Source organism: Trachurus trachurus (genome assembly GCF_905171665.1).
Source record: "Trachurus trachurus genome assembly, chromosome: 8".
In the NCBI taxonomy this organism is placed as follows: Eukaryota; Metazoa; Chordata; class Actinopteri; order Carangiformes; family Carangidae; genus Trachurus; species Trachurus trachurus.
The window spans coordinates 961,245-987,084 of NC_139905.1; the positions used below are offsets into that span (position 1 = coordinate 961,245).

At 42.2% G+C, this 25,840-nt stretch overlaps 1 protein-coding gene across 1 annotated transcript; it reads left to right on the forward strand.

Annotated features, from left to right (window-relative positions):
• Positions 1-949: 949 nt before the first annotated feature.
• On the forward strand, positions 950-4,148 carry LOC310989460 (uncharacterized protein). Its single transcript, XM_083976533.1, has 3 exons — positions 950-1,651; positions 1,811-1,977; positions 3,633-4,148. The coding sequence occupies exons 1-3, from the start codon at positions 956-958 to the stop codon at positions 3,772-3,774; spliced, it is 1,005 nt and encodes a 334-aa protein (XP_083832659.1). The 5' UTR covers positions 950-955; the 3' UTR covers positions 3,775-4,148.
• The last annotated feature ends 21,692 nt before the right edge of the window (positions 4,149-25,840 follow it).

Below are 25,840 nucleotides of genomic sequence, written 5' to 3' on the forward strand. Positions count from 1 at the left end.
TCGTAATAGCGGGGTTTTCTATTTTTTCTAAAGACCCCGCTATTCTGAAAAGGCTATTGGGGGAAACCCCCAGTGCGCAGTGCGCATTGATCCTTTTTTCCTTTTTGGGGTCAAACGGATCATGTGCATAATTAACTGCAAAACAAGCAAATACTTCATATTAATGACATATAATGTTCATTAAGCTTCTAGCCTGTCTAGCCTCTACCTGGTCTTTTTACTAAACTTAACCAACTCCTTTCTTCATTGCCTAAACCCAACCAAAGCATCTCCCTCAGTCAGCTGTCAGCACGAGCAGCGGCTGCAGCAGCCTCGCGCCCGTGTGAGCTCAAGCCGGGTTCAGCCGTGCTCGAGCGGAGCAGGGGGGGAGAAAAGAAAGTGTATTTATTTTACTGTGTGGGAGATCTCCAACAACGGAGTCGGGGAGAAAGCAAGTGGGACAGATCTGCCCAGTCTCTGAGCAGCACGTTTCACAGACAAGCCACAACACAGAGTGTAAACAACGTCACGCGGTTCAGCACCTTGGACATTGGACAGCTGCGGGGGACTGTGTCGTAACAGCAGTGTTTAGAAGTGGGGGTATTTCGGAACAGTGGGGTGTCGAAATGGAGGTGTGTCGGAATGGAGAGCTGTCCCCATGGGGCAAAGTACTCAGGTGAAGCAACTGGCATTTTGAGCACGACAACTGAGATTTGTTTTCCATGAATACCAGATCTATTTATCAAATTAAATTCCATTATGGGAACAATACAAAATGCTGTAATTTTCCACAAAAAAAAGTGAAATGTGAAACGTCTTCAATGATGAAGTCCAGCTGATGTAGATTCAACTTTCTCTGAGTATGTCATGTTCTTCCTCCTCCGAGGACAGTTGTCACGGAGTCTAATCCATCCCAACTTTGTTGTTTCAGTTCTGGTTGATCTCACGGTTCACTGAGGACACACAGACCTCCATCATGGCTACTGCTGACCAGCTGCTGGGTCTGATTGACTCCTGGATGGAGGAGAACGAGCGCTGTGAAAGGCAGCTGAGGAAACTGGCTGATGAACTGGAGTCACTCAAGAAGATATCTAACGCCGGCCAATGTGTGGGCAGCAGCGTGGCTGTGGTGGGAGTTGCATGTACGATCGTAGGAGGTGTGTTGACCACTGTGGCGACCGCTGGAGCAGCTGCTCCGTTCTTAGGCACGTTAGGAGCAGCGTATGCAGTTACAGGTGGCGCCATCTCTCTGTCAACTGAGGTCATTGAGATCATCTTGTCCAGCGGCCCCATGAAAGAGGCAAAGGAAGCAGCAGAGAAGAGCGCTGGAATTGAAAAGAAAATCCAGCAGCACTATGAGAAACTGAAGCTGGAGCAGAGGAAGAAGAATCCCTCTGCAGACCTGGACCACCTGGACCAATACGTCGTGTTAGAAATTGTGAGAGCCATCGCAAGACGAAGAGGATATGGCCCTCACTTGGACTTGACGTGTTCTGCCATCAAATATATCTATAATGACAAAAACCTCAAAATGATCTATAAAGCAACACTTGGCATTTTAGCAGTTTTTGCTCTTAAACTCCATGGGGCCAGATTAATGAATCTGTATCAAAAAGGGGCAGAGAAACTCGGAAAAGTCATGTCTTCAACTGCTGGAAAAAGTGCTAAGAAGGTGAGATTCACTAATGATACTAAAGATAACAACAGTCAGTCATCCAGACTCATTCTTATTGAACAACATATTCCAACTTTGTTATTTATGACTGTAAGTACTGTGAGTCAGGACTGATAACAAATCTATTGTTATCTATCTGTTCTTATTGGTGATCAGATTGCAGCAGCTGTTGGAATGGTGCTGACGCTTCGTGAGGCGATTGTCAACTGGACAGATGTGATCAAGAATAATAACAAGACTGAAGCCAGCAGATCAATACGAGCCAAAGCCGATGAGATCCGAGAGGTGAACAGGGGTCTGAAGAAGCAGTTTGACGACATCGGGTATGTTTGTAAGGGGATGTTATGGGTTTATTCTGTCTCAGTGAGTCTCTTACGTAGGTCTGACAGCAGCAGCTTCAGTATGCATTCATGAACACAGTGCTAAACACTGTGCTGCTGAACTCTCAGGTTATACTGCAGCTTAATATGAATGAATCAGCAGAACATTTTCTGCTCATTGAACTTATTTAAAAAGTCTAAATGTTTTTAGCCCAAAATACTCCAACTACCACTTATTAACAAGCTACATACCAGACAACCATAAACACCACAGAGAAACATACAAGGAACCAACTCTGACCTCCCACCCAAGGGGGCAGTTGTCGGTCTGAGAAGTGAAGCTCACTTCCGCATTCAAAAAGCTGCAATCCCCTCGGCTGTCGCTGGGGGCTGGCTCCAGAAGGGAGCAACTCCAATTAAGCCCCATGTTAAAATAGCCGATTTTACAGCTTAAAAAAACATATTTACAGCCTGGTACATTTTATTTTTTTGGTCTCAATCGATAGTTTCTACCCCCGCACACACTCTGAGGGGGGTGAATTTTTTTTAAACTCTACCGTTTTACTAGTATTAGGTTTAAAGTTCTGGCCAATTAGGGAGCAGAACCGTTGAGTGACAGGTCCGGCGACCGCTGCTACGAGGCCAGTGGGCGGGCTCTCGGCCGGCCAACGGCCGCACCGCTCCAAATATGGCAAGTAGAATCCAACATGGCGCGGCTCAAACCCCCGTAGTAGCGGCACAAAACAGACTCCTCCAAACCAATGGGTGACGTCACGGACGCTACGTCCATTCTTTTTACAGTCTATGCTCCCACCGAGCTGCAGTCCTTGTTTAATAACAAGGCAAGCTATGGCAAGTGGCATGCTAGCACAATAAACTGACCGCAGGCTTCTCCGGAAACTTTCAGGAGGAGCCATTATTATTCTAAAGTAATGTAAAGGTTTGTTTTCTTTGACAGGAACTTGGTGTTAAATGTTGGCATTAACAGTGCAATAACAGTGCATTGACAGTCTATTAACAGTCTATAAAAATGTGCAATATGTGTTATGTTATGTTATGTTATGTTATGTTATGGGATATGTGCAATGCTGTTATGTCTTGTGTTTGCTGGGTTGATATGGCTGATGGTGTATAGTTTTTTGTCATTGTGGCCATCAAGGCCTTTATGGCGCAGCTACAGTGTCCTAGACAAAAATCCCTGAATGGGACAATAAAGTTTATCGTATCGTATCGTATCGTATCGTATCGTATCGTAAACAATGCATTAACAGTGCATTGACAGTCTATTAACAGTTAGTTAACGCAGTAGTAGTTGATGCTGAACAGTGTTGCACACACACATGCATTACATCACTCTGCGTTGCTGCTGTTTTCAGCAGCTGGAGGGCCACCGTCAGCATTTTAGCAGTTAATGTTAGCAATACCCAGCATGCACCTGCTGGTCATGTGACACTGGCTTGGTTCCTCCAATCAGCAGCAGCTGCTGATTTATGGTCATCACATGACTTTTGTTTTGTAGAGGTTGATGACAGAAATACTTGAGTTAAGAAGTTAAAATAAAAAATAACTCAAAATCTATGTTTAGAGTAAAGAATGTAACTTGTTACCTGTGTGTTTATTATGTCCTGCTAACTGTTCCCTCTCTGTGGATCTCACAGGAAGATGTTACATCAATTGCCAAGATGGCGCCACGGATGGCTCCCTCAGGGTTTTGGCGCGCTCTTTTCTGTCTTGTTTGGTGTTTTAATTCTGTATTTTGCCATCGTTCTGGTGGATCCTACTCCAGGGAAGAGCTTATGAACATCAGAGCTACTACCCCCGGGGACTTAGATTTCCATCTTTTTTGGCGTCTACTGCTGTTGGGATCATCCCTATGTTCCCCGGGTCCTATTTTCCCCACTTTGTATGGGACCGGGGAACATAGGACCCTTTTTCTAAAGATTTAAATTTAATTTTATGTTTTTTTCATGCATGGGAAGTAGGACTTCCTTGGAAGAAGAAAGAAGCTGATGCTGCCCATGCCCGGACCCTAAAAAAGCAATAACAGGCTGTTTAGACATATATTGCAATGCTCTACAAATTCTCATGGCACAAGTTATTGGAATGATCTTTTTGATTGAATTAACTGGAAAACAGTGTGGACTTACCATCAAAAACACTTGATCTACAATAAAGTGAAAGATGTTTATCAACCCTTACATACTGTTCATTTCATGCCTTCATAGTACGAAAACAGTTCCCTTTGATGTTTGAACTACAGATCTAATTACAATGTATAAATGTGATGTTAATAAATGGGTGATTGATCCTTTTTGATGTAGCTGTGAGAGAGCAGGGAGAGGGGATTGAGGTTTTACACCACTCATTTAGCTATCACGACATGGTTGGTACCAACAGATGCCTCCTGTCTCCTGGTTTCATATGATGTCTGTATGTATGTTCACTTTAGCTTTAAAACTGGGCCGTTTGTGACACGATAAATATTTCACATTCATTCAAAAATGATCGTGGTCATTTTAACAACAACAGTTACTATTTATAGATCTAGTAGCCTACTGTCTGCTGCCTGCTGGTCCTGCTTTTTAGCTAAAGCTGGACTGATCCTTACTCTCCGTCTGTTGACATCAGAGCTCCTGCAGCGTCGTCGGAGCCTCGCTACATGGGCGCTACCAACACACAACTGGGAGGGGGGTGGTCGCAACGCTGCAAGCTCTGCCCCCTTTACCTTTACCTCCATCCACTAGCAAACACCTGAGCATGAACGCACTAGCATCGTCACACAACAACAACACATTTGCTAACTTTCATGTTCAATAATCTTATTACAGATGTTACTGGTTCAAATTTGCGGACTTCACGCGTGGTCCACGCGAGACGGCACAAGACTCAGGCATTTTTTTTCTTTGGCGAGACAAGAGGTTTTAATGAAAAGCCTCAATGTGCCAAAACAACCGCCAGGTGGCATCTGTGAGAACGGAGGACGACAGGCGGATGACTCAGTGATCTGTGCAGTAATCCACAGCTTAAACTCTAGGCTATTAAACTAGAACTAACTACTGTATACACTGCCTAAATCACAGAAACTATTGTAATATGATAAAGCCTGTCTTGCTTTATGACTTGATGATTATGTATCACATATCGCCGCGATTAGGAGTGGCGCTGTTCATGATACAGAATACAAGAGGATGAAAGGAGAACTAGCTGCAGACAGTAAATAATATAGTAGCCTAGTTTTTCAATGACAAAATGTAACGACGGCAGCTACAGTAGACTATAGCCCACGTCTCACTCTCTTTTTTCGGTCATCTGTCTCGTCATCTCCAAAATGTGTTTTTAAAATGAGCCAACTACAGTACTGTGCAGTAGTGCCGCAGATTTCTCACTCCGCACCTTGTTTGAGAGTGCAGCTGGATGATTTCTTGTGAATGAACGGGTCTGTGTCGCTTTGGGGCTGGGCGATAAAACATAGGATAAATAACTTTCCCTCGATAGAAGACGCGGCCGATACAAAGTGACACCGTCAGCCATGCAGCCGGCCTGGACTTTTTATTTTTAATTATGAAGGATCATCTGCGCAAGGCAAAGATGATAGCATCAACAAAACACGGCGTAACACACGCGGCTGTATGGGACAGGCTTTTATTTAATTCAGAACAAACCGCTTAGCAAAAATGGAAAATATAGTCTATAATAATTAATTGATCTGTTGTTTGGCCACTGTTTGAAAATAACCCGAATTATGAGCAAATAATCTGATCCAGAACAGCAGTCATAATCAGACTTCTTCTAAATAAACCTAAACATTAAATAACTGGGTCAGGTCGGACCATGGGGTTATTTTTTCTCTTCTTCTTCACAGGAGAAGAGGAGGTGCGCTGCGCTCACGGACGCGTTGATGTTTTGTGATTTATCTGCTGCCTTGACTCTGCCCTTTATACATGTGCGTTCAGATTAACAATAAGACAAGCCATGGTTGAGTTTATTGAGTTTTAGCTGCTCAATCTCATTGTTTCAAAGAAAAGGGATTGATTTTTATAACGAAATGAAACGAAAACAATATTATATTGATACATTGTTGTAAAAAAAATCCAAAAGAAACGAAAATGAACTAAAGAAAATAACTTTCACACACACACATTAAAACAGTGCGATTGGTTGAAAGCTGATAATTAGCCATGTGCTTATAAGCTGATTGGCCGAAACCAAGAACAAAGCCGCGTGAATGGCCAATCGCCATGTGTTAACATTTCCATATTCCGCACATTCTGTGACAAACTGTAAACTGTTTTCTTGTCTGTAACAACATCTATTGCACGTCTGTCCGTCCTGGGTGAGGGATCCCTCCTCTGTTGCTCACCCTGAGGTTTCTCCTGTTTTTCCCTGTTAAAAGGGTTTCCATGGAGTTTTTCCTCAGTCGATGTGAGGGTCTAAGGACAGAGGATGTTGCTACGATGCCATGTGAAGCCCTTTGAGACAAACTGTTTGTAAAAACGGGCTATACAAATAAAATTGCCTTGCCTTGCCTTGCCTTAACGGCCGACATGTAAATCAGCTGTTTCGATGGGCGTTATATGAATAGAGATGTTAATGTGGTACTTTGCACATAGCCTCCTCTTCTCCTGTGAAGAAGAAGAGAAAAAATAACCCCATGGTCCGACCTGACCCAGTTATTTAATGTTTAGGTTTATTTAGAAGAAGTCTGATTATGACTGCTGTTCTGGATCAGATTATTTGCTCATAATTCGGGTTATTTTCAAACAGTGGCCAAACAACAGATCAATTAATTATTATAGACTATATTTTCCATTTTTGCTAAGCAGTTTGTTCTGAATTAAATAAAAGCCTGTCCCATACAGCCGCGTGTGTTACGCCGTGTTTTGTTGATGCTATCATCTTTGCCTTGCGCAGATGATCCTTCATAATTAAAAATAAAAAGTCCAGGCCGGCTGCATGGCTGACGGTGTCACTTTGTATCGGCCGCGTCTTCTATCGAGGGAAAGTTATTTATCCTATGTTTTATCGCCCAGCCCCAAAGTGACACAGACCCGTTCATTCACAAGAAATCATCCAGCTGCACTCTCAAACAAGGTGCGGAGTGAGAAATCTGCGGCACTACTGCACAGTACTGTAGTTGGCTCATTTTAAAAACACATTTTGGAGATGACGAGACAGATGACCGAAAAAAGAGAGTGAGACGTGGGCTATAGTCTACTGTAGCTGCCGTCGTTACATTTTGTCATTGAAAAACTAGGCTACTATATTATTTACTGTCTGCAGCTAGTTCTCCTTTCATCCTCTTGTATTCTGTATCATGAACAGCGCCACTCCTAATCGCGGCTATCAGGCTGTCAGCATTGTCCCCAAAACGTCTGAGCAGTATTTAGTACGGTGCTGCCACCTAGAGGAAAACAGTTGTGGTGAAAAGTCACGCGATCACGCGATCCTGCAGTGCAGGAAAAACCCCGCAAATTTGAACCAGTAACATCTGTATATAATCGATTTCTTTTATTTTATTTTATTCTTACTTTTGGTTGCTTGCAAATGAAAATAAATCAGCTGGTAGATATTATTATTATTTCATGCACCACCATTATTTGATTGAAGTACTTGAATGAAACTTTGTCAAAAGGTTCAGATTCCTGGGGCTGCCTTTAGCTCACTAGGTAGAGCGGCCGCCCCATGTTGAGGCTGCAGTCCTCACTGCAGGCGGGCGGCCCTGGTTTGAATCCCGCATCGGGCAGCCCTTTCCTGCATGTCATTCCCCCTCTCTGCCTCCTCATTTCCTGTCTATCTCTCGACTATGCTATCGATTAAAGGCAATAAAAATAAAAGGCCAAAGACATACTTAAAAAGGGTCCAGATTCCTGTGCATTGTTTTATATCAGTTTCTATTCCAAAGTTCCAGCTGTTGTAGCACGGGGGAGCTTAATTAGTGAAACACACAAAGGGCCTGTCAGTGACGTCACGTCAAGGTCAATGCTGATGAATTGAAATAAAGTTTGGTGTAAAATAAATAAATAAAAATAAAGCCTATGGTTTAGTAGTAGTAGGCTAGTAGGCCTAGTTTTTAGATATATAAGCCGTGTTTCCACTGCAGAAGTTCCTGGTAAAGGGAGGGGGTAGGAACTTCTACAGGAACCGTCCTCTCAGTGGCCGTGTCTCCACTGCAGAGTAGGACCCCGCGGCGACGTCATAAGTTTCGATCGCCGCTTAATCGCTGTGCGACAGTTTCGACCGTGACGTCACCCAGGCAGGTCACAAGCACATGCACAAAAATCATAACAACAAGGAAGAAGGATGGAAGGAGCTGAGGCGGTAGGCGCGCTTCTGGTTTGTGTGTTTGTGTACATGGCGGTTGATTGTAATCCTGCTTGAGTTTTTTTTTTTTTTACTTTTCACGGCGTTGTTTTGCAGCATGATGGATCCCCAGTGTGTCGAGGTGCGCTGATATTTTCATTTCGCCGTGATGACTCAAACCCCCTCTGAATCTCCTCGGTGCTGTAGACTGCATCAATGCCTGCACCTCACCGTCGGTCCATTTGTGTACATCTTCCTGCTGTTTTCTTGTTGTTTACAGCGGTGTCTGCTAGGCTAATGCTCCCCTTCTGCTCCCCCTTTTAAAAATGCCGGTTGTTTTGGTGCTTTCTGGTAGCGTCAGAGCTGCTCTAGCTTTAGCCAATCAGCGCCGGGTTAACCTCGAGCCCCACCCAGGAGCTTTTCAGGGCCGAACGGAGTACCTACCCTGGAGTAGGTACTCCGTTGGCCCCCGTAAAAGTTCCTGTAAATGGCCCTGTGGGGGAGGTTCCTGCAGTGGAGACACGCACCAACGGGGCTGGCCCCATAAAATTACCCCGGAGTTCCTGCAGTGGAAACACGGCTCTTGAGTATCTTTGGTTGAACTACGACAGTTTCTGTGGTGGAGACACGTGTTGTGATGCTCTCTGTAGGCTACATGCTAAGCTAACAGCATTTTTTTATTTATTATGCATCAAACCACATGTTGACGTAACAACAGAGCTTTATTAACGTTTTACTGAATTTTACTGACAGAAACTACGATGTTTTTCATTTGCATAGTCTGTGACCTGCAGTAGCGTGTGTGAAGAAATTCTGAGCTGACCCTGATCGTATCGTTTCAGGAGCTGCAACATTGCGACATCAAGTGTAGCTGATTAAAACAAAAAAAATAAACATTTCCGTGAGAAACTCTTTCAGCAGCAGCTGCTATCAGGTCGGTCACAGTGACAGAAACCACAGGGATCTGATGTCAGTCAGAAAAGAAAATTCAAATGCATTGGGTTTATTATATCAAGTAGCCTACATACATTTTATGCATTTTATTTAAATTGGATTTTATGCATTAACTTGTTTTAAGCATTTCAAACACATTGGAGTAGTTCAGATTGAATACATAAACTGGTTCTTTTTTTTTCTTTTCTTTTCTTTTCTTTATTTCTTTATTTATTTTTTAATTCAAGTTTTTATTGAACTTTCCAACATGCAAACTTGTTATGTTTCTCCATATGAGAGCAGGTAGTCATTATTAAAGTATTTTTTTTTGGTGTTTTTGCCTTTATTTGATAGTGAGTGAGATAGACAGGAAAGGGGGAGGCAGGGAGAGGGGGAATGACATGCAGGAAAGGTCTGCCCGACGCGGGAATCGAACCGTGGACGCCTGCGTTGAGGACTGTAGCCTCCACATGGGGCGGCTGCCTTAACCACTGCGCCACGCACCGCCCCGCAGGTAGTCTTTATTACGAGTTAACTGTTACAGACTTAGCACATTTTTGTCTCTCAAAGGGCAGAAAATGCAAAAGACAGTGAGTACAAAATGATATCAACTAAACATATATCATATCTGTACACACACACACACACACACACACACACACACACACACACACACACACACACACACATCATAAAGACATGTTGCTGGGGTACACAGTATTACCAGATCCCCCCTGGGGGAAGTACACATAAACTGGTTCTGAAGTATTTGAAATACAATGGATTTGTTAATGATAAATACATAAATCTGCCATTTATGTATTGGGTAAAACACATTGGGTTTATGAGTATTTTTCACATAATTTCATTCTTAATTGTTTCATTTACATTTGAGTGAGAAATATGCAGCACATGAAGTTTATTGGTTTGTTTAGGTTAAATCTAAGAAATCCAAATGGATGGAAATTTTATATATAATTGAAATACATAAATTACTTAAATGATTGAATAAATTAGGCCCAAATACTTGTGTGAGTGTGGAAAGTTGTTTCAGCTGCAGCTGTTATCAGATTGGCCACAGTGACAGAAACCTCAGGGATCTGATGTCAGTCGTTGAGCAACAAGCAGCAGCTTGAGGAGGTGGGGGTCGGGTGTGTGTGTGTGGGGGGGGGGGGTGTTAATCGTTTAAAAAAAAAATGCCCAAAGGCATCGTTTCCAGAAATATCTGTGTCCACACGGATCCACTGAAAACGCTAAACACTGTAGTACAGGCACCAGGCAGAAAGTCCCTCGCTGAAATTCAGTAGAAGACTGTCTTACTGTATGTCTGTATAGCTGTATTTGTGTGCTGTTGCCACTCTAACCAATCTTTCACAGCCCCCTTCCCCTCCCCTTTAAGAAGCTTGTGCTTTTTGTCAGTCAGGCCATCACTGTAAATAAGAACTTTTTCTTAATGGAATAGTTCACCCAAAATTCAAATTTCACTCATTATCTCCTCCCCCTCATGTGGACTAAGGGCTGGGAGAAGTTTCAGAGTCCTCCGTGGCTTCTCTGGGTTACAGGGGGTCTCGGCGTAGCAGTGCATGTCCATATGACGGTTGCAAATGGATACCAACTGTCTTCATAACAAAAAGACACACCAAAAAACATCCAGATACCTCCATGCTGCTCGTATGTAATGTCCGTCTTGTATTGAAGCCCCAACATGAGAAATTGTTCCGAAAAAAATTAAATAAGTCTATGGGCTCTACTTTGGTAGACTAGGTGCAGGCGAGGCGCATCTGCCCTGCGCCTCGCCTTCGCTTCGCCAACGGGGAGTGGCCAGGAGCAGATTGCGATTTTGCTTCGAGACGCAGCGGAGCGCATCCCGCCTACTTCCCTCCCACCGGCGCAAATGGCATAGAGGGAGGAGAGAAGGCGTGGAGTGGGTTTGACACAGCCGAGTCAGATCTTCACCAATCAAATGAGCTCCTCTCCTCGCCTTTAAATCCGCCGCGCGCGCAAGGCGGACGTTTGATTTCACCGTGGAAGAGAAGATTTGAATCAGCACCTACAGATTACAGCATAGACAGTACATCGATCGTATCGATTGTCCCGTCACACTGATGACACATCAAAGGCTGCACAGATGAAAGATGAGGATGGATTACTGCTGTGTTGACACTACACGATTATCTGCTATATTTATGTATTTACTTATTGATTTATTGAGCCGCATCGTCACGCGACCATAACAAATAAAACCGAAAACAAATAAACCACAAGCAGCCTGGCATCATAGTGAGCAGATATTCACAACTCCATCTCAGGTAAATTCTAAAGAAAAAAGAAAAAGAGAGACGCTCCGTGATGCCTCCGTTACGCACAGCTGTTTGTTGTGATCTGTGCACACCTGTTTAAATATAGGTTACTAAATATGAGTGTCTTTATTAATGGAAAAGGGGTGTGTGTGTGTTTTTTTTGTTTTTTTTTACTGGGCAACAGCTCTCAATCTGTCAGAGCAAGTGAGACGGGAGGAAACTGATGTTCTGGTCCGGTCCAAGCTGGCAGTGTCCGGTCGCGCGAACAGACCTCACGGGCTGATGATGCAAAAGTAGTCTGGGAGGGAGGAGGGAGGAGGAGGGAGCAGGTCTATCTATCTATCTAACCTATATTTAAACACGTGTGCACAGATCACAGCATAAACAAACAGCGCTGTGCGTAACGGAGGCATTTCAGTTTTATTTGTTATGGTCGCGTGACGATGCGGCGCTGGCCCCTAATAAATCAATAAGTAAATAAATAAATAAATAGCTGATCATCTGCAACGGCACAGTGTGTAGTGTCAACACCTGCTCTTGGGACATCCACGGCTGTCTCAGTCCCTCCCTGGTTTCATCTGTGTTCATTCAGTCAGGCTGAGTTTCCATTACGCAAGCCTTTGATGGTCATCAGTGTGACGGGACAATCTATATAGATATAGGTGTATGTGCTGATTCAGATACAATAAATAGGGGTTATTGTGATGATTATTAGGGCCACGGGCAATCGCACCGGGCACTGATCCCTACAGCTATGAAATAGCTGCAGGGACCAGTGCCCGGGCGAAGCCCGGGCACTACTGTTATTGTGTGGATTTTTTCTTATTAGTGTGAATGCTGGAAGCATTCACACTATTGTTATTCAAATCTTTATACTTATTAGTGTGAATGCTGCAAGCATTCACACTATTGTTATTCAAATCTTTATACTTATTATTAGGGCCACGGGCAATCGCACCGGGCACTGGTCCCAACAGCTATGAAATAGCTGCAGGGACCAGTGCCCGGGCGAAGCCCGGGCACTACTGTTATTGTGTGGATTTTTTCCTAGTTAGTGTGAATGCTGGAAGCATTCACACTATTGTTATTCAAATCTTTATACTTATTATTCTTACTTCTTCCACCCTTTTTCAGCAGTTTTCTGCTCCTTCATACTTTGTGCTATTTCAACAATTCATATATCAAAACGTGCAGCTTTCTCAGGACAATATTGCTATGACTTTTCTCTTTCATACTATTTATACTTTTTAAAATATTTAACTTTTTCTGCAATTTTTCTCTCATAGGAAATGAATTGAAACAGTCTTCAAACTCTTCAAATCTTCTGCTTCATTCAGCCTCTAATAGCTTCAGCATACTTTCAGCTACAGACTTCATTCAACTTTTAAACTGTTCACAAACCTTTCAACTATTCAGCTATATCTCAGCTTATTGATATCTTCAACAGTTTCAGATATATGTATAGTTTTAAAATCATTAAAATTTCTGACAAAATTCAGATTTAACATGAAAGTCAATGGGACGGAATGTTCGGACGTTGGCAGTTGGCAGAGTGACAGAGGGTCTAAAAATCCTCTCACATTTTTCTCTCTATCCTGTCAGCACGGCCACAGATTACACTCTACACACATAATTTCCGCCACGTTTGTAGACAAGCTCATCCTCCATCTCTTCATGTGCTCAAAAAACCAGAGAGACGAACACAATTTAAACTCGGAGCCTCTGAGTGTGGCCAGTTCCCTCTCCTCCTCTCATTGACTCCCATTCAAAAGTAGGCGCTGATTTTCTAAACGTCCCAAAGTTTCCAACCTGCGTCACAATCAACAATTTTTACTCTAGAAACACCAAAGTGACATGGACGCGTTCAGCAAGGTCTTATGGTTCGGAAAATGTAAACCTTTTGCTCGTACTAAGTACAGATTTGTCGTACATTAGATCTGTTTGAGGGTGTCACAGAGCAGTTAAAGCCTATGGTTAAAGCTGCCACCATACCTTAAAGCCACCAGCCACCAGTTACATGGTAACCTCAACATGGCAACCTCACCATGGTAACCTCACCATGGCAACGTCACCATGGCAACGCACACACATTCTCTCTGTCTGACTGTCTGTCGGTCACACACACACACACACACACACAAATGGACACACACTAACTACCACACACACACACACATCCAACACACACACACACACACACACACACACACAAATTGACACACACTCACCATACACACACATCCAACACACACACACAAATGGACACACACTGACCATGCATACACATCCAACACACACACACACACAAATGGACACACACTAACTACTACACACACACACACACACACACACACACACACACACCATACACACACATCCAACACACACACACAAATGGACACACACGCACACAAATGGACACACACTCACCATACACACACACCCAACACACACACACAAATGGACACACACTAACTACTACACACACACACCATACACACACACATCCAACACACACATCCAACACACACACACACACACACACACACACACACACACACACAAATGGACACACACTCACCATACACACACATCCAACACACACACACACACAAATGGACACACACTCACCATACACACACATCCAACACACACACACACAAATGGACACACACTAACTACCACACACACACACACACACACACACACACCCAACAAACATACAACCACTTAACAAACACATACACAATTTACACAATTACACACAAACAGACACATATGCACACACAACAAACACACACACAAATGGACACACACTAACCATACACAAACAGACACACACGTTTCATACAGTTGTCAGGTCAGAACTTTTTGTATATCTTCCTCACACACACACACACACACACACACACACACACACACACACACACACACACACACACACACACACACACACACACACACACACACTTTTCCTACAGTTGTCTATGTTAGTGCTGGTTCATCAGTTTTCCTTCCTGTCAGGTTATAGCTGCAGATTTCAACTATTTAACCATTACATTTAAACATGCAGAATTTCAATGTTTTCTTCTCCCTTTAGCATTTCTACTGCTTTTTACCTTTAAAAAGGCATTCATCTCACACTACAAGTTACATGTTTCAGCTTTTTCCCTCCTAGGGATGAATAAAGTATTCCTCTACTCTACTCTACTCTACTCTACTCTACTCTACTCTACTCTAGCATTAGTCTTTTCAACATTGCTTTAGCAGTTTCTTCAGCTAATTTAGCGTTGATTCAACAATTTCTTCAGCTCATTCAGCATTGCTTCAGCAATAGCGTTCAGCTGCTTTCAGCATTCACACGCATTTTCTGCAGGAAATGCTATCTTTTTCTAGTTTTTATTATTTTTCATCTTCCGGACGCTTTTTCGATTCACGACTAGTCCTGCAACTCGAAGAGTTGCAGGACATATTATATATCAAAACGTGCGTCTTGATCGGGATCGCTATGCTATTACTTTTTTCAACAGTTTACGAATTTTTCGCGACGTAAGTCGCGAAAAACTGCGCAAAATTTTGCATGTAAGTCAATGGGACGGGCGGGAAAAAAAGAGCGAAAAAGACCAATCATTGGAGTTTAACAAACGTCTACTGCTCAGGCATACTTTCACCTAGAGACTCCATTTAAACTTTAAACAGTAGACACAAGTCTTGTGTATTGTCGTATTACTCCACGTTTTGATAGGTCATATAGTTTTTGATCAATCCCTGTTCAATGACCATGATCATTTTTGGAGAAATTATGAGATTATAATGGGTGTGTATTGCACGGAATGTTCGTGTCAGAGTGCGTGACATCGTCGGTTAGAGTGGGAGAGATGCCAGAAAAACTCCAGATTTTTTCTCTTTCCAAACTCGGCCCGGCCACAATTTACACTCTACACACATAATTTTTTCAGAATTTGTAAGACAAACTTGTCCTGTCACTCATCATCTGCTCAAAATATCAGAGAGACTTACAGAATTTAAACTCTGAGCCTCTAAGTGCGGCCACGTCTGTCTCTGCTCCTCATAGACTCCAATACAAATATTTTCTGAGAGAAGCAGAACGGCCTGATGTTTTAAAACTGCCAGCGTCGCCAAAATATTTACTGTAGAAACACCAAGTCGTACCAAAATTTTCAGTAAGTCCTTAGAGCAACGTTGATCTGTGTTTTGTTCTGATAGGAGTTACCGTTTTGTCATGCTAAGCCTAAATGTGAGACCGATGCAGAGGCAGAAAATGGCTCTTTTTCTCCACGTTTCTGTCTGTCTCAGCCTGCGGGGGCCCCTATCGCCATGGTAACCACCTGGAGTTGCTGTGGTAACCAGGCCAGAGCTCGTTAACTTCATAAACAATCCACCTGGCGCTCGTTTAAATGTTTATAAACAGAGACACAGCTAAATCAGACTGACACAGGATGCAGCTACTAACTAACTATGTGTCAAGTCAGTCACACACACACACACAGACTCTAGAGCCAGCTTCATGTGATTACAGTTACACACACATCAAAACACACAGGTAACATACAAATGCGCGCGGAAGCGCGCACTCCTCTCCCACACTCTAACACACACAGGTAACTTCATGTGACACACACACACACACACACACACACACATACAGTTAACCTAATGTGGTTACAGCTCCTCCATATCAGTGCTTATAGAAAGATGATCATGTGTCTGTCTGATCAGCTCTGTCTTGACCTTAAGATCGTGGGTTTGATTCCCATGTTGACAGAGATGGCACAACCCGCAGTAGCTCCCGTGGCCCATTCAAAATTTCCCGAGAGGAAATTTTCTAGTTATTATTATTATTCTTACTTCTTCTTCCCTTTTTCTGTGTTTTACTACTTCTTCATACTTTGTGCTATTTCAACAATTTATATATCAAAACGTGCAGCTTTTTCAGGACTTTCATGCTATGTCTTTTCTCTTTTTAACTATTTATACTTTTTAAAATATTTAACTTTTTCTGCAATTTTTTTCCCATAGGAATACATTGAAACAGTCTTCAAACTCTTCAAATCTTCTGCTTCATTCAGCCTCTAATAGCTTCAGCATACTTTCAGCTACAGACTTCATTCAACTTTTAAACTGTTCACAAACCTTTCAACTATTCAGCTATATCTCAGCTTATTGATATCTTCAACGGTTTCAGATATATGTATAGTTTTAAAATCATTAAAATTTCTGACAAAATTCAGATTTAACATGAAAGTCAATGGGACGGAATGTTCGGACGTTGGCAGTTGGTAGAGTGACAGAGGGTCTAAAAATCCTCTCACATTTTTCTCTCTATCCTGTCAGCACGGCCACAGATTACACTCTACACACATAATTTCCGCCACGTTTGTAGACAAGCTCATCCTCGATCTCTTCATGTGCTCAAAAAACCAGAGAGACGAACACAATTTAAACTGGGAGCCTCCGAGTGCGGCCAGTTCCCTCTCTCCTCTCATTGACTCCCATTCAAGTGTAGGCGCTGATTTTCTAAACATCCCAAAGTTTCCAACCTGCGTCACAATCAACAATTTTTACTCTAGAAACACCAAAGTGACATGGATGCGTTCAGCAAGGTCTTAGGGTTCGGAAAATGTAAACCTTTTGCTCGTACTAAGTACAGATTTGTCGTACATTAGATCTGTTTGAGGGTGTCACAGAGCAGTTAAAGCCTATGGTTAAAGCTGCCACCATGCCTTAAAGCCACCAGCCACCAGTTACATGGTAACCTCAACATGGCAACCTCACCATGGCAACCTCACCATGGCAACGTCACCATGGCAACGCACACACATTCTCTCTGACTGTCTGTCGGTCATACACACACACACACACACACACACACACACACAAATGGACACACACTAACTACCACACACACACACACACACACACATCCAACACACACACACACAAATGGACACACACTCACCATACACACACATCCAACACACACACACACACAAATGGACACACACTCACCATACACACACATCCAACACACACACACACAAATGGACACACACTGACCATACACACACATCCAACACACACACAAATGGACACACACTCACCATGCATACACATCCAACACACACACACACACACAAATGGACACACACACACACACACAAATGGACACACACTAACTACCACACACACACAAATGGACACACACTCACCATGCATACACATCCAACACACACACACACACACACACACACACACAAATGGACACACACTCACCATGCATACACATCCAACACACACACACACACACACACACACACACACACACACACACACACACACACACACACACACACACACACACACACACACACACACACAAATGGACACACACTCACCATGCATACACATCCAACACACACACACACACACACAAATGGACACACACTAACTACCACACACACACACACACACACAAATGGACACACACTAACTACCACACACACACACACACCATACACACACATCCAACACACACACACACACACACACACACAAATGGACACACACACACACACACACAAATGGACACACACACACACCCAACAAACATACAACCACTTACCAAACACATACACAATTTACACAATTACACACAAACAGACACACATGCACACACAACAAACACACACACAAATGGACACACACTAACCATACACAAACAGACACACACGTCCAACACACACACATTTCATACAGTTGTCAGGTATATCTTACACACACACACACACACACACACACACACACACACACACACACACACACACACACACACACACACACTTTTCCTACAGTTGTCTGACTGTTTTGTATGTACCTCTCTATCTTCCTGTTGTAGTTAATGGACTCGTTGCTGTTAATTTTGTTCTTTAGCTATTTAAACTGAAAATACACATTTCCCCATTTTGGTCATGTTGAACACATTGTTTTACACGTATCCTAAACTACTGAGGCTCTTCTCAACCATTTCACACCATTAAACCCGCTGTTTACATGTTCTACTCCTCAGCTAATGCTCCATCTATATTATTCAACAATTTTCTTCTGCTGTCAGTTTACAATGTATTTCAGTAGGCATTAACTTTTTTCCTAATTCAGGAATTTTTCAAACTCTTCTTTGACAATTCAAGTAATTTCCAGCCATTTCATACAAAGTCTCACATCTTCTACTTTTAAATCTATTCTCAGCCATTGCTTCGGCTATGTTAGTGCTGGTTCATCAGTTGTCCTTCCTGTCAGGTTAGCTGCAGATTTCAACTATTTAACCATTACATTTAAACATGCAGAATTTCAATGTTTTTTTCTCCCTTTAGCATTTCTACTGCTTTTTACCTTTAAAAAGGCATTCATCTCCCACTACGAGTTACATGTTTCAGCTTTTTCCCTCCTAGGGATGAATAAAGTATTCCTCTACTCTCTACTCTACTCTACTCTACTCTACTCTACTCTACTCTACTCTAGCATTAGTCTTTTCAACATTGATTAAGCAGTTTCGTCAACTAATTTAGCATTGATTCAACAATTTCTTCAGCTCATTCAGCATTGCTTCAGCAACAGCGTTCAGCTGCTTGCAGCATTCACACGCATTTTCTGCAGGAAATGCTATCTTTTTCTAGTTATTAGTGTGAATGCTGCAAGCATTCACACTATTGTTATTCAAATCTTTATACTTATTATTCTTACTTCTTCCACCCTTTTTCAGCAGTTTTCTGCTCCTTCATACTTTGTGCTATTTCAACAATTCATATATCAAAACGTGCAGCTTTCTCAGGACAATATTGCTATGACTTTTCTCTTTCATACTATTTATACTTTTTAAAATATTTAACTTTTTCTGCAATTTTTCTCTCATAGGAAATGAATTGAAACAGTCTTCAAACTCTTCAAATCTTCTGCTTCATTCAGCCTCTAATAGCTTCAGCATACTTTCAGCTACAGACTTCATTCAACTTTTAAACTGTTCACAAACCTTTCAACTATTCAGCTATATCTCAGCTTATTGATATCTTCAACAGTTTCAGATATATGTATAGTTTTAAAATCATTAAAATTTCTGACAAAATTCAGATTTAACATGAAAGTCAATGGGACGGAATGTTCGGACGTTGGCAGTTGGCAGAGTGACAGAGGGTCTAAAAATCCTCTCACATTTTTCTCTCTATCCTGTCAGCACGGCCACAGATTACACTCTACACACATAATTTCCGCCACGTTTGTAGACAAGCTCATCCTCGATCTCTTCATGTGCTCAAAAAACCAGAGAGACGAACACAATTTAAACTCGGAGCCTCTGAGTGCGGCCAGTTCCCTCTCTCCTCTCATTGACTCCCATTCAAAAATAGGCGCTGATTTTCTAAACGTCCCAAAATTTCCAACCTGCGTCACAATCAACATTTTTTACTCTAGAAACACCAAAGTGACATGGACGCGTTCAGCAAGGTCTTATGGTTCGGAAAATGTAAACCTTTTGCTCGTACTAAGTACAGATTTGTCGTACATTAGATCTGTTTGAGGGTGTCACAGAGCAGTTAAAGCCTATGATTAAAGCTGCCACCATGCCTTAAATGCCCAATTACACACAACAAACACACACACAAATGGACACACACTAACCATACACAAACAGACACACACGTCCAACACACACACATTTCATACAGTTGTCAGGTCAGAACTTTTTGTATATCTTCCACACACACACACACACACACACACACACACACACACACACACACACACACACACACACACACACACACACACACACACACACACACACACACACACACACACACACACACACACACACACACACACTTTTCCTACAGTTGTCTGACTGTTTTGTATGTACCTCTCTATCTTCCTGTTGTAGTTAATGGACTTGTTGCTGTTAATTTTGTTCTTTAGCTATTTAAACTGAAAATACACATTTCCCCATTTTGGTCATGTTGAACACATTGTTTTACACGTATCCTAAACTACTGAGGCTCTTCTCAACCACTTCACACCATTAAACCCGCTGTTTACATGTTCTACTCCTCAGCTAATGCCCGATCTATATTCTTCAACAATGTTCTTCTGCTGTCAGTTTACAATGTATTTCAGTAGGCATTAACTTTTTTCCTAATTCAGGAATTTTTCAAACTCTTCTTTGACAATTCAAGTAATTTCCAGCCATTTCATACAAAGTCTCACATCTTCTACTTTTAAATATATTCTCAGCCATTGCTTCGGCTATGTTAGTGCTGGTTCATCAGTTGTCCTTCCTGTCAGGTTAGCTGCAGATTTCAACTATTTAACCATTACATTTAAACATGCAGTATTTCAATGTTTTCTTCTCCCTTTAGTATTTCTACTGCTTTTTACCTTTAAAAAGGCATTCATCTCACACTACAAGTTATATGTTTCAGCTTTTTCCCTCCTAGGGATGAAAAAAGTATTCCTCTACTCTACTCTACTCTACTCTACTCTCTACTCTACTCTACTCTCTATTCTACTCTACTCTACTCTACTCTACTCTACTCTACTCTACTCTAGCATTAGTCTTTTCAACATTGCTTTAGCAGTTTCGTCAACTAATTTAGCATTGATTCAACAATTTCTTCAGCTCATTCAGCATTGCTTCAGCAACAGCGTTCAGCTGCTTTCAGCATTCACACGCATTTTCTGCAGGAAATGCTATCTTTTTCTAGTTCTTACTTCTTTCACCCTTTTTCTGCGTTTAACTCCTTCTTCATACTTTGTGCTATTTCAACGATTCATATATCAAAACGTGCAGCCTTTTCAGGACATTTATGCTATTATTTTTCTCTTTCATACTATTTATACTTTTTAAAATATTTAACTTTTTCTGCAATTTTTCTCTCATAGGAAATGAATTGAAACAGTCTTCAAACTCTTCAAATCTTCTGCTTCATTCAGCCTCTAATAGCTTCAGCATACTTTCAGCTACAGACTTCATTCAACTTTTAAACTGTTCACAAACCTTTCAACTATTCAGCTATATCTCAGCTTATTGATATCTTCAACAGTTTCAGATATATGTATAGTTTTAAAATCATTAAAATTTCTGACAAAATTCAGATTTAACATGAAAGTCAATGGGACGGAATGTTCGGACGTTGGCAGTTGGCAGAGTGACAGAGGGTCTAAAAATCCTCTCACATTTTTCTCTCTATCCTGTCAGCACGGCCACAGATTACACTCTACACACATAATTTCCGCCACGTTTGTAGACAAGATCATCCTCGATCTCTTCATGTGCTCAAAATATCAGAGAGACTTACAGAATTTAAACTCGGAGCCTCTGAGTGCGGCCAGTTCCCTCCCTTCCTCTCATTGACTCTCATTCAAAAGTAGGCGCTGCATTTCTAAACATCCCAAAGTTTCCAACCTGCGACACAATCAACAATTTTTACTCTAGAAACACCAAAGTGACATGGACGCGTTCAGCAAGGTCTTATGGTTCGGAAAATGTAAACCTTTTGCTCGTACTAAGTACAGATTTGTCGTACATTAGATCTGTTTGAGGGTGTCACAGAGCAGTTAAAGCCTATGGTTAAAGCTGCCACCATGCCTTAAAGCCACCAGCCAACAGTTACATGGTAACCTCACCATGGTAACCTCACCATGGTAACCTCACCATGGCAACGTCACCATGGCAACGCACACACATTCTCTCTATTTGACTGTCTGTCGGTCACAGACACAAATGGACCCACACTGACCATACACACATATCCAACACATACACACACACACACACACAAATGGACACACACTGACCATACACACATATCCAACACACACACACACACAAATGGACACACACTGAAAATACACACATATCCAACACACACACACACACACACACACACATGGACACACACTGACCATACACACATAGCCAACACACACACACACACACAAATTGATCCAACACACACACACAAATGGACACACACATATCCAACACACACACACACAAATGGACACACACTGACCATACACACATATCCAACACACACACACACACACACACACACATGGACACACACTGACCATACACACATATCCAACACACACACACACACAAATGGACACACACTTAAAATACACACATATCCAACACACACACACACACACACACATGGACACACACTGACCATACACACATAGCCAACACACACACACACACACACACACACAAATGGACACACAAATATCCAACACACACACACAAATGGACACACACTGACCATACACACATATCCAACACACACACACACACACAAATGGACACACACTGACCATACACACATAGCCAACACACACACACAAATGGACACACACTTACCATACACACATAGCCAACACACACACACACACACACACACATGGACACACACTGACCATACACACATATCCAACACACACACAAATGGACACACTCTGACCATACACACATATCCAACACACACACAGACACACACTGACCATACACACATATCCCACACACACACACACACACACACACTTTTCCTACAGTTGTCTGACTGTTTTGTGTGTACCTCTCTATCTTCCTGTTGTAGTTAATGGACTCGTTGCTGTTAATTTTGTTCTTTAGCTATTTAAACTGAAAATACACATTTCCCCATTTAGGTCATGTTGAACACATTGTTTTACACGTATCCTAAACTACTGAGGCTCTTCTCAACCATTTCACACCATTAAACCCGCTGTTTACATGTTCTACTCCTCAGCTAATGCTAATGATCTATATTCTTCAACAATGTTCTTCTGCTGTCAGTTTACAATGTATTTCAGTAGGCATTAACTTTTTTCCTAATTCAGGAATTTTTCAAACTCTTCTTTGACAATTCAAGTAATTTCCAGCCATTTCATACAAAGTCTCACATCTTCTACTTTTAAATATATTCTCAGCCATTGCTTCGGCTATGTTAGTGCTGGTTCATCAGTTGTCCTTCCTGTCAGGTTAGCTGCAGATTTCAACTATTTAACCATTACATTTAAACATGCAGAATTTCAATGTTTTCTTCTCCCTTTAGCATTTCTACTGCTTTTTACCTTTAAAAAGGCATTAATCTCACACTACAAGTTACATGTTTCAGCTTTTTCCCTCCTAGGGATGAATAAAGTATTCCTCTACTCTACTCTACTCTAGCATTAGTCTTTTCAACATTGCTTTAGCAGTTTCTTCAGCTAATTTAGCGTTGATTCAACAATTTCTTCAGCTCATTCAGCATTGCTTCAGCAATAGCGTTCAGCTGCTTTCAGCATTCACACGCATTTTCTGCAGGAAATGCTATCTTTTTCTAGTTATTTTTCCACTTCCGGCCAACTTTCGGTTCGCTACTAGTCCTGCAACTCGAAGAGTTGCAGGCCAAATTATATATCAAAACGTGCGGCTTGATTGGGATCGGTGTGCTATTACTTTTCTCAACAGTATACGAATTTTTCGCGACGTAAGTCGCGAAAAACCGTGCAAAATTTTTGCATTGAAATGAATGGGACGGGCGGGAAAAAAAGAGCGAAAAAGACCAATCATTGGAGTTTAACAAACGTCTACTGCTCAGGCATACTTTCACCTAGAGACTCCATTTAAACTTTAAACAGTAGACACAAGTCTTGTGTATTGGCGTATTACTCCACGTTTTGATAGGTCATATAGTTTTTGATCAATCCCTGTTCAATGACCATGATCATTTTTGGAGAAATTATGAGATTATAATGGGTGTGTATTGGACGGAATGTTCGTGTCAGAGTGCGTGACATTATCGGTTAGAGTGGGAGAGATGCCAGAAAAACTCCAGATTTTTTCTCTTTCCAAACTCGGCCAGGCCACAATTTACACTCTACACACATAATTTTTTCAGAATTTGTAAGACAAACTTGTCCTGTCACTCATCATCTGCTCAAAATATCAGAGAGACTTACAGAATTTAAACTCTGAGCCTCTAAGTGCGGCCACGTCTGTCTCTGCTCCTCATAGACTCCAATACAAATATTTTCTGAGAGAAGCAGAACGGCCTGATGTTTTAAAACTGCCAGCGTCGCCAAAATATTTACTGTAGAAACACCAAATCGTACCAAAATTTTCAGTAAGTCCTTAGAGCAACGTTGATCTGTGTTTTGTTCTGATAGGAGTTACCGTTTTGTCATGCTGAGCCTAAATGTGAGACCGATGCAGAGGCAGAAAATGGCTCTTTTTCTCCACGTTTCTGTCTGTCTCAGCCTGCGGGGGCCCCTATCGCCATGGTAACCACCTGGAGTTGCTGTGGTAACCAGGCCAGAGCTTGTTAACTTCATAAACAATCCACCTGGCGCTCGTTTAAATGTTTATAAACAGAGACACAGCTAAATCAGACTGACACAGGATGCAGCTACTAACTAACTATGTGTCAAGTCAGTCACACACACACACACAGACTCTAGAGCCAGCTTCATGTGATTACACACACATCAAAACACACAGGTAACATACAAATGCGCGCGGAAGCGCGCACTCCTCTCCCACACTCTAACACACACAGGTAACTTCATGTGACACACACACACACACACACACACACACACACACACACACACACACACACACACACACACACACAGTTAACCTAATGTGGTTACAGCTCCTCCATATCAGTGCTTATAGAAAGATGATCATGTGTCTGTCTGATCAGCTCTGTCTTGACCTTAAGATCGTGGGTTTGATTCCCATGTTGACAGAGATGGCAAAACCCGCAGTAGCTCCCGTGGCCCATTCAAAATTTCCCGAGAGGAAATTTTCTAGTTATTATTATTATTGTTGTTAATTGCATTTAAATGTGCCTGGAAGTGTGGAAACCTGCCTGTGAGGTCTTGGTGACGTGGGCGCACTGCGCGCTGGGCAGTCAAAATACCAGTCCGCTGGCTGCGCTTCGCCTTGCGCTGAGAGTAGACCAGGTTGGAGCTGGCGAGCTTTCGGCGCACTCTCCGCGCGGTCTATCGGCAACAAATTGTCACTGCGCCACGGCGAATCTGTCGACACCTCCCCCTGCTGCGCGGCCACTCCCATCTCAGCGCACAGCAGTCTGCCAATTTCCCGAATCCGCTGCGCACCTTGTTGAACTGGAGGAAAATACCACTTCGCCAGCTGCGTCAGGGCTCGCTTCGCTGCGCCACCCTGAGTTGCGCCACTAAAATAGGGCCCTATATATTAAAGGTACAGTATGTAATAAATCTAAAGCAACTGG

Coding starts and splice junctions, on each gene's coding strand:
- LOC310989460 (XM_083976533.1), top strand. CDS start 956: ATGGCTACTGCTGACCAGCTGCTGGGTCTGATTGACTCCTGGATGGAG. Junction 1,652..1,810: donor CTGGAAAAAGTGCTAAGAAG/GTGAGATTCACT, acceptor ATTGGTGATCAG/ATTGCAGCAGCTGTTGGAAT. Junction 1,978..3,632: donor AAGCAGTTTGACGACATCGG/GTATGTTTGTAA, acceptor TGGATCTCACAG/GAAGATGTTACATCAATTGC.